Here is a 10504-nt window from a genome sequence, read left to right as displayed (position 1 = left end):
CTAGAAAAGTGAACGACTTTTCCCTCAAAAGGTATATGTTTAGGCACTAACAAAAAACAAACAAAGTGGGCGATCCTGACTGTGAAAGATCATGAATTTAAGTTACAGTGAGTATTAAAAGAAGACTTGTTTTCAAGTTAGAAATTACTTACTCTTAAAGCAAAAATTTCATGACAACGGAACTAAGTTCCAATTTCCACCACAAATTATGCAAAGCACTTTACACAAGCATAGCCCATAAGTTCATTAAAATGTCAGAAGTGGTCAGAGTAAGACCAAGGACTCAGAGGGATTTTAAAAAAAAAAGTAAAATTTATATTTAAAACAATTATTTCGTTTCAAACTTCAAGGTCTGATTCGGAGAGTCGGTGACACGGAGGTCTCATCCAAACCTGGGTACAGAGGAGGCGCAACCATAGTTCACGCACGCGCCAAGGAAGATCGTGAAGAACCACTTCCTGATCCTGATACATCGTATTCACGTGGCTCTCCGTTGCAAGACAAATCTACCAGTTTCGATTACTTCATCTTCTTTCGTCTCTCATTCCAAACGGAGGAGGGAAAAGGGGGAAGCTCTGATAAAATCGTCCGGAAAAAAGAGAGCTCAGCAATCAAGAAGTGGGATGCTACGGTAAACGAAGTGCAGCGATATCAGCGAGAGGGAGTCGAAAGCCCGCGACCCGGAAAACCCATCGACTGAAATGGCCGGTACTTCGCTAAATGACTTGCCGGACGTTCTCCTATCGAACATACTGGCGTTGGTCTCCGATACCCGGACAAGGAACTCGCTATCTCTTGTATGCCGGAAATTCTTGTCTTTAGAGAGAGCGACGCGCTTTTCACTCTCGCTGAGGGGGAACGCTGAAGACCTCTATCGGATCCCGACGTGCTTCAGATCTGTAACCCACTTGGACCTCTCGCTTCTCTCGCCGTGGGGACACGCGTTCCTCTGCTCGTTGCCTGATCCCCGTCTCCACGCCCACCGTCTTCGCGGCCTCTTTCCTTTAGTCACCTCTCTCACCGTCTATGCGCGATCCCCAACTACCCTTCAGATTCTCGCCTGTCAGTGGCCAGGATTGCGCCATATTAAGCTGGTTCGGTGGCATCAACGGCCTCAATCCGCCCCCGGGGAGGACCTGGCCCCCATATTTGAACATTGTCGATCTCTATCCACACTGGACCTATCGGAATTCTACTACTGGATTGAGGACATTCCTCCGGTTCTCCTAGCCAATCCCCTGACAGCCAGATCAATTTCAAAGCTAAATTTGATGACGACGTCGCTCACTGATGGTTTCAAATCGACGGATATACAAACCATTACCGAAGCTTGCCCCAACCTCAGCCAGCTTCTCATAGCGTGTACGTTTGATCCCAGGTATTTCGGGTTTGTAGGAGATGAAACTTTGTCTGCTTTAGCTACTAACTGTCCAAGACTCGCCCTTCTTCACCTTGCCGATACTTCCACATTGGCGAGTGCCCGAGGAGACCCTTCCGCCGATGGCTTCACGCCCGAAGACGCGAGGATTAGCACAGCTACTCTAATAGAGCTATTCTCAGGGTTGCCATTGCTCGAGGACTTAGTTCTGGATGTTGCCAAGAATGTCAAGGATACTGGGCCGGCACTAGAGGTTCTTAACACTAGGTGCCGGAGATTAAGGAGTCTTAAGCTTGGGCAGTTCCACGGAATCTGTATGGCGGTCGGCTCACGGCTCGATGGAATTGCCCTTTGTCAAGGGATTGAAGCGCTTTCGATCAAGAACTGTGCGGATTTGACTGATATGGGGTTGATAGAAATTGGCAGGGGGTGTGTGAGGTTATCCAAGTTTGAAGTGGAGGGATGCAAGAAAATTACACTGAAGGGTTTGCGGACAATGGTGAGTTTGCTTAAGAAGACTCTCGTGGATGTAAAAATTTCTTGCTGTGAGAATCTTCATACCAAAGCGTCTTTGCGAGCTCTAGAGCCAATTCAAGATAGGATTACTCGTCTTCATGTTGACTGTGTGTGGGAAGGTGGAGAAGATTGGGAACGTGAAAACCAAGCTGCAAGTGATTGGTATTTCGACCTCAACGAAGTTGATGAAATTACCATGCCAAGCCATAATGCTGACACTAGTTGTTCCACGGATGGTCTCTTTGAGGGCGAAAACTGTGGTGGATATACAAGGAAGAGGAAGAGATCCAAATTCTCCACAGGCACTGATTGTTCCATGTCCATGCAGTGCAATGGCAGTGATCTGTGGGGCAAGAGATGGGATCGTTTGGAGTACCTGTCTCTTTGGATTGCGGTCGGTGATTTTCTGAGTCCATTGCAATCAGTTGGTCTAGATGATTGCCCAGTTCTGCAAGAGATTCAGATCAAAGTCGAGGGAGATTGTAGGGGCCGGCACAAGCCGTTGGATACATTTGGTTTAAGCATTCTTGGGCAATATCCTCAGCTAACTAAGATGAAGTTGGATTGCAGTGACACAATAGGCTATGCGCTAACCTGCCCATCCGGCCAGATGGATCTCACCTTGTGGGAGAGGTTCTTTCTGAATGGAATAGGTAGCCTAGGACTAACTGAGCTTGATTATTGGCCACCACAGGACCGGAGTTTTAATCAGAGGAGCCTATCGCATCCAGCCGCAGGGTTGTTAGCAGAGTTACTCACTCTGAGGAAGCTATTTATACACGGAACAGCTTATGAACACTTCATGAATTTTCTGCTTAACATTCCTTATCTGCGTGACGTTCAACTGAGATTAGATTACTACCCAGCACCGGAGAATGAAATGACTACAGAGATGAGAGCTGGATCTTGCAGTCGCTTTGAAGCTGCACTTAACAGTCGCCTTATCCCAGATTGATATCAACATGTGGCCGGTGCCTTCTCTGTTTTAGGAATCACTTTTTTCTCATCACTGCTTACTTTGAGATTAGCTGTATCACTTGTGATTTCCCAATCTTTCATCTGAGGAATCCATTAAACTTAGTGCTAATGTAGACCTGTGAGCAATAAACAAACCCCTTTGCCAAAAGATGTGGACTTTTTAATCCTGCACATAGAATAAAGATTTGAAATTGTAATAGCCCAAAGTCAATTACTAGATATTGTCCTCTTTAAAACTCGTCTGTTAGAAAGATGTTTCCACAACTCTTATAAGAAATATTTCGTTCTTCTCTTCAATCGATGTGGGGTCTCGGTGAGATTAAGAAACGAATTGTTGCAACAATTTTCGAAACTGAACTAGTTTAACTAGAAACTTCTACCATAATGTCTGTAAAAACATATCTCATGGGAAGTCAAAACGAGACTATCTAATCATCGTCAGCAATCTGTGAGGTTGTTCTAGTTCTACAAAATAACAATTAGGAGGATGATCAATCTGTGAGGTTGTTCTAGTTCTACAAAATAAGAATTAGGAGGATGATCATGTAAGGACGAGTTTATAGCTATATGGCAAAAGACGTCAAGCCAGGCCGAAGATTCCATGTCCCTGCAAGCCAACAATAATCAAGATTTCATTGTACAACGTGACCTTACCGAACCTTTAGAGGTTGCGTAGTGTCTATCCAGATTCCTTAATTGCCGGCAGACTAACTCGCCCAGACAGAGAATTCGGGTATTATTCAAATGCAAACCTGCTCTCTTTAGTAGCCACTCTAAGTGTTCCTGCTACGTCGCTGCTCTAGAAAAGAATTCATCTTGAACTGGAAACAGCTCAAGACAATCATTCAATTGTTAGCACATTCTTAGAGACCCAGCACTATAAAATAGAATAAAAGTCGAATAATAATGACATGACCAATTATAACATTTTTTTATCAAAAAAACAAAAAGAAAAATAACATAAGACTGCTCCGAGCTCCATACTGCTATAATACTAGAAGTTCAATGATTTTACAGATGTATGATTAACAAGTCGACTAGCAGTTAATGGTATTTCCTACAAAAACAGGAGCCACAAATCAAAACAAAAATCAAGCTCCAACTGAGAAAATCAGATGCTGCGCAAAATAAAAGGGGAGAAACATCTTACTGTTTAGCTAATGATATGAATCAGAAGCACAGGATGTTGATTTTACGCATTCTGGAGCCATTTACAACAATGACTTCATTCAAACACAGATAAAAATTAACTTCAGAAGGCAGAATGAATCGGTAAACCGATTAAAGTAGGAGCCAACGCAAATTTTTAGTTACATCCACAACATTGAAACTATGAGTATAATATGTACATATATATATATATATATATATACACACACATGCACTCCTAGAACTCAGCTCTTGAATAGTTATCCTTCAGAAATTGCAGGATAACCATCAATTGAGCAACTCTGCAATAAATATATAGAAGAAAACAGCTATGAGTTCCGATAAGGGGAACTCGCAGTGAGAGTGAATTATATGACGAGAAGCAACATACCTGAGGCACCAAATCAGGAAACTTACACGAATCGGAGAAGTAAAGATACAAGATAGCAAACGTTCAGTGGCGCTAGACAGATGACATACCCCTACATGGATGCGTATCACAAAAATCTTCAATGCTTTGATGAGATATTCCCGAAGGAAAAAATTGTTCTAGTTTCAACCTCTTTACCAGTTGTTCAAGGTTTCGCGGTTCAGGGTGAGCATGAGTTCTAATAAACCCGCGACAGTCACCAATATTTCAAACAAAAATATGAATGCCGATAAACTTCAATCACATAAGATTTTGGGAAACTTTTCAAATTCCAATCTGGCTAACTGGCATCGCCTTTAACTCTCGAATGCTAAAATCCGTAATCAATATTAACAAGATGATTTGACTCTTCGAAGTACAAAATTTCAAACTCGTACCTCCAGCCATATTAAGATTGCGCAAGTGCCGATTCCGAAGTTTGCCGCCACCAACTCAGCATCAACGGATTGATACTTCGGAATCGGAATTGTCTCCTCAATTCAAAATCAACATTAAACCTCGCGCATCCCCATCCTCGATCGTCGCTCTAGTCGTATCCCTCAGGCTTCCGACGATTGAAACGAGGACGAAGTCGCTGATCGACGCCTATGGCAATGCTTTTCACTCGCAGAGACTAGAGAGACAGAGAATACAGTTCTTCGCGCTTTTTTTTCCCTCCGCAATCCAAAAGTAGCGTTAAAAATTTGGTTAAATTACAAATTTAGCACTCCCTTTATCCACTTCATCTCTAAATTTTAAATTTTAGTTTATAATTTTTTTTTAATTTTTAAAATTTATAAAAATACTAAACACAAAACTTAAATTTTTCAAAATTCAATAAATATAAATTTTAAATTTTATCTACCACAACAATTCATTTTAAAAAAAATAAAAAATTTCGAGAATTAATTAAACAAAAAGAAAAAAAAAATATATATTATTTGATTTGAAAGTTCCAATAATAAATGAACCCATATGGCTAAATTCAGGGATTAACTTGTAATTTAATTTATAAATTTCAATTTGATCAGTATTCTACTGACTAATTGTTGTGGTTGTTTGCTGATTTTCAGTGTGTTGTCTTCTTTTTATATTGTAGATAGAACAAGACGTATTTATATTAATTTAATTGAAATTTAAGGAATGAACTCATTCGTTCGCATATGAAGTGAACAATATTTAGTGAGAGTTGTAGATATGTTTATTTCCGTGTATAAAGAATTAACAATTTGTTCATGTTTGATCTAAACACATTCTATCGGTAGGGAGCACTTAAACTCTTTGCTCCAGAACAAACAACGTCATTGGCACGACAAAGAGTAATAGTCAGACACAACGATCAGTACCGACAACATCTACTAGATNAGCCTAATTAACCCAAAGAAAAATACAGCATAAAGGAACATTACAAAAATCTTCTCACAAAAAATCAAAGAAAAACATGAGATCTAATAAGGAACAATAAATCCTCCATAGATCCCACCAAATGGCACGACCAAAGAAGGTGATCTAGGTCCTCAATCTTATATGGAAACCAAGTTTTTATGGAAACAAATACAAGCGCATACAAAAAGACAACCCAACAAAAAAAAAAAAAAAAAAAAAAAACCATCTTAACTTGTATATCAACCTTAACATTAAATATTTAAAGACTTTGATAAATACAAATTTCATACATTAATAAAAAAATGTGAGATGCTACGTTTCTCAATGATTTTAAAGTCAAACGTATATTAATGACAAATTATACGAAAGAAAACAAACAATATATATATGTCTTTTATTAATTATTAATTATGATTGCTATAAATGAGTAATGAATCTACATGTCACCTCACCTAGTCTCTTTTCTTATATATATAATTGTTTTTATTATAAATCATATTTTAAAATATAATTTGCAATAGTTATGAAATTAATATTAATAAGGTACATGGACCCAAAATTATATTTTGTATTTAAATGTTGGTTATATAATAAGATATTTAATTAATTTATTTATTGGTCTTTGTTCAAACTTCACACGAGCACATTCCAAATCCCAATGAGAGCATGTGAGAAGTCACCTCTCAAACGCGTCTCTCTCTCTTTTTAATATTGTACGAATTAATTGTCATCACATGATAGCGAGCAACTTGCTCTTCAAAATATCCTCAAAATAATAAAAAATAAATAATAAAAGTATACATTATTACCAATATCAAACGATTTTAAAATATTTTTTTAAATAATTAATATTTTATTTTAAAATAAAAAAAATATAATATTCTTAAAACTTTTTTTAAAAATTAAAATTATTTATATCGTTATTTTTTAATGGTCGATTTTTAATTCCACGTGGAAAAGAAAGCTTCCCAACACAAAAATTTAAAGCTGTTCTTCTTCCTTCTTTTACGAACAAATTGTCTTCTTCCATTAAACTCTGCCATGGCCATCTCCTGTAAGTTTCACACTGATCCACATACCAATTTCTCTCTCTATCTGTCCCTTTCTCTTTATTATCGTCTTTTTTTGTTTTAAAAATTTAATGCATGGTTTGGTTCAAGATTCGTGGACAAAATCTCTCTCTCTCTCTCTCTGTCATTTCATTTCTTTTGCAAATCCAGGTTGTAGTCTTTCACTGTCTGCAGGGAGTAGATCGAGCTGGTTTTTAGGTCGGTGCAAACTTAAAAGAGGCTTCAATATCTTCATCTGTAATTACGGTTAGTTTGTTTTGCTATTCTGTAGCTTCTTTAATTCGAAATAGATGAACAGGAGTGCGGGACTTGTTTGTTAACTGCGTTTTATGTTTGATGTTACTGTTCTTCTGCAATCTGGTTCAAATATCTAATTCGAGTTGTGTATGTGATTCTTGATTCGAAATTTCATTTGCTGGGTGAGTGTTATTTTGATCGATATGTTATCTGGAAGGTTGATTGAAGGGTGCGTTCAGAATGAACAGAAGGTGTTTGTTGAAATGATTCAGTGAGTTTCATGTTTATTTGGAAGTTGTTTTTTGATGGGTATCGAATTAGTGATGAAAGTGCATCTTACAAGTTCTAAATCTCTTTCCCCCTCAGCCTCTGTTTCTGTTTATTTTCATTAGAACATTGAGATCAGACAGAATCTTTACCTGTTTCGTATCGAATTGATTAGTCGATCAGATAAAGATCTTAGCTGGGGTTGTTTCTGAACGCCTTCAACACAACCGTGGTCTTCTTCAGGAACAACCACATGATTTCATTGAGGAATTTGATGGAAGAGAAACAGCTGGATTTGAATCAACCTCTTCTTTCTGTGAGGCGTTTTACATCCACAGGAACATCATCCAAGACTAATGAAAAAGCCAGACCCGAACCCGAAATTCCTCGTCCTCCGGTATATAAATCAGAATTGAAATCTGGTCCAGTGAGGAATCCTGGAACTGTTCCTTTTGTATGGGAGCAAACTCCAGGAAAACCCAAGGATGAAAGCACTGTGAAAACTCAGATTTCCAAACGGCCTCCACTTGTCCCAAAACTCCCACCTGGAAGAGCCCAAAAAATGAATCAAGAAGTTCCTACTTCTATAAATGCTTCATTAGATGAAAATGTCAGAGAAACAGTTGAAGAGATGACCAGTTGTAAGTCAGGAAATGATGACGAAGAAGAAGATGATGAGGTTTACAGGGATGCAAACGATATATTTTCTCGATCCGAATCGTTCTTCTTGAATTGTAGTATTAGTGGAGTGAGTGGATTGGATGATTCTGAAATTAAACCTTCAGGAGTCTCTTCCATGGATCCACATTCTCGGGATTTCATGATGGACCGGTTTCTACCTGCAGCAAAGGCAATGGCATCAGAAACACCTCCACATACTATTAGAAAACAAACTGTCGAGCGACCGAGGGAAATAAAATTGGTGATGAATGGGGATAGGCAGAGTCGGACAAACCTGCACGTTCAGACACAACATGTAAAAGAAATATTCAGGGAAGAAAGTGATGGTGAAGATGATGATTTTGATGAGTCTGGATATGCTTCCACTCGGGGATGTGGTTTTCTTCCTCGGTTTTGCTTAAAAGGTTCACTTGTTCTTGTAAATCCAGTACCTGGAATGAGAATGCAGGCCACTTCGGTGCGCCGAGTTCGTAATAGCTCAACTGGGGTATTGTCTTCTTCTCTAATCATTTTCATTTGCCTTTGACCATGTCAACTTTCTAACTGGAGAATCTGTACTACTCAAAATCCACAGAGTTCCAAGGATGCTGTAAATGAGAGACGATCAAGTCATGGTCAAGGAATAACTCGGCAGAAGCTCGAAGAAAATGCAAGTAATATTCAGGAGATCGATACATTTTCTTTATACAGACATTTGCAGGGCGAGGGCATATCCAAATACCCAAATGAACCTTCCCAGGCTGTTCATGGAAATGTAAATCCTTCTCTTGGTTATACTGTAAAGGCTACCGATTCTGTGACGAATGAATACGATGAACCATGTCGAAGAAGCCTAAATAGCTTTCATGCATTACTGGGTGACGAGTCGGGTTCAGCTAGTCCTGTAGAGAAAACTCTGTACATAGATTCTGTTCATAAAATTACATCTCCTGACTCAAGTTCAAATTCTTTGGATAGGAAGGGGATAAGTTACAATGGAGATATAATTGATGATGCTTCGATAAAAAGCACCGAAATTAAAGAACTGTGTAAACTGGATTCTGCAACCCAAGATGTCAAGAATTTGAATGCTGTTGGTGAAAAAAATACTCTGAGACCTGACAGTTTGAAATCTATGGATTCTTGCTTGCTCACTTGCTCGAATAGATCATTGTTTGAGGTAAAAGTGGATTCAAATTTCTCCAGGCTCAAACCAGAACATACTCAGGATGCTGCAAAGTCGACAAGCTCACAATTCATTAACAACAAGAAGTTTAATCTGGAAAACCAATTTCCCTTGAAGCCGAGCAGCCGAGGTGATGTGAATGGTCTTGCTAAAGATAACACTACATTGGTATCCTCATATGGAATTCAGAGTGAGAAGGTTAATTTAGACAAGAAACAACCTGAGAAGTCTATTTATGGAAGGAATAGCGTAATTGTTCCAGAATATGCCAAGAAGCACGAGTCTGATGGCGAAAAGCTTTCTCCTGTTGAGGACTCCCCTGGTCTGAGAACTTCAGAACGTGCTACCAATGGAGAGAAGGATTCAAGAAATCAACTTCTCAAGAGGGTAGGTAATGAAGATGGTTCTCGCGGTGGCTACTCACAGTCACGGCTGCGTTTTGCTCCGCCTCCGCCAAAATCTCCATCAGAATCTTGGTTGAAACGTACTTTGCCGACTTCTTCAAGAAACACAGTTTTTTTGCAATCTTCTTTTGCAATGCAGGTTAACCCTGTTTCCACGACCGCGTCTCCGGATCGAAAGACACCATCTACTGTTAAAAGCTCTGATACATACCATCTGCATCTTCAGTTTTCAAAGGTAATGGAGAACACTACCTCTAATGCCTCCAATGTTCTAAACATGTTAGTTCGCTGCCTGAGAGTTGTAAACTATAATGTTCACAATTTTGTATGCATCAGGAACTGCTGTCATCTATACCTGAAGTTTAGGCCTCCAAATTCCATCACTTGGGTATGAAATGCATTACTTTCAACTGGGTTTGATGGGTGTCAAGGTTCCAAACTATACCTTCCTTCTCTTGAGTCCTTGTGTTTTTCCTTCTTTGCATGCTTCAGAATCAGCGTAGAAAATAACTGTAAATGGGCATTTTCACTGGTAGGAAAGACTGGTCGGTTGCATGCTGTAAATGTTACATTCCTGTAAAGAAACGATGATGATCCATGATTTATATGGAGAATAAAGAAACCATTTGTTATTATTTTTTTTTAGTTTATTAGTATTTTTTAAAACCTGTTACTATCTATACCTATAAAGATTATATATATTTTTTAAGTTTTTAAGGTATTTTTTAATTTTTTAAGAAGTTTAAAAGTATTTTTAAAGTTGTAAAAAGTTTAAAGTTACTCATAAAATTTATATTTTGAAATATTTTTTTAAAGCTTAATGGTATTTTTAAAACCAAATTTTAACCTTTTCTATTTTTAATT

General features: G+C 38.5%; 2 protein-coding genes across 6 annotated transcripts; both read left to right on the top strand.

The window, feature by feature from the left end:
• The first annotated feature begins 246 nt into the window (after positions 1–246).
• LOC111468132 (F-box/LRR-repeat MAX2 homolog A-like) lies at positions 247–3071 on the top strand. Its single transcript, XM_023113232.1, has one exon. It carries the CDS (start codon positions 702–704, stop codon positions 2847–2849), a length of 2148 nt encoding a protein of 715 aa, XP_022969000.1. The 5' UTR covers positions 247–701; the 3' UTR covers positions 2850–3071.
• A 3765-nt stretch (positions 3072–6836) lies between these two features.
• Positions 6837–10285, top strand: LOC111468130. 5 transcript variants are annotated; one of them, XM_023113229.1, is made up of 5 exons: positions 6837–6870; positions 7061–7132; positions 7634–8558; positions 8646–9875; positions 9977–10285. In XM_023113229.1, the coding sequence occupies exons 3-5, from the start codon at positions 7644–7646 to the stop codon at positions 10004–10006; spliced, it is 2175 nt and encodes a 724-aa protein (XP_022968997.1). In that variant the 5' UTR covers positions 6837–6870; positions 7061–7132; positions 7634–7643; the 3' UTR covers positions 10007–10285. The 5 variants fall into 5 exon arrangements, with proteins under 5 accessions (XP_022968997.1, XP_022968993.1, XP_022968998.1 ...); XM_023113225.1 differs by lacking the exon at positions 6837–6870 and having other exon boundaries at positions 6877–7132; XM_023113230.1 differs by lacking the exon at positions 6837–6870 and having other exon boundaries at positions 6877–7132; positions 7566–8558.
• Positions 10286–10504: the final 219 nt, after the last annotated feature.

The sequence above is a fragment of the Cucurbita maxima genome, unplaced genomic scaffold (assembly GCF_002738345.1).
Source record: "Cucurbita maxima cultivar Rimu unplaced genomic scaffold, Cmax_1.0 Cma_Scf00036, whole genome shotgun sequence".
NCBI lineage: Eukaryota > Viridiplantae > Streptophyta > Magnoliopsida > Cucurbitales > Cucurbitaceae > Cucurbita > Cucurbita maxima.
The sequence above is the reverse complement of the archived record's forward strand: the minus strand, read 5'-3'. Positions and strand labels throughout refer to the sequence as shown.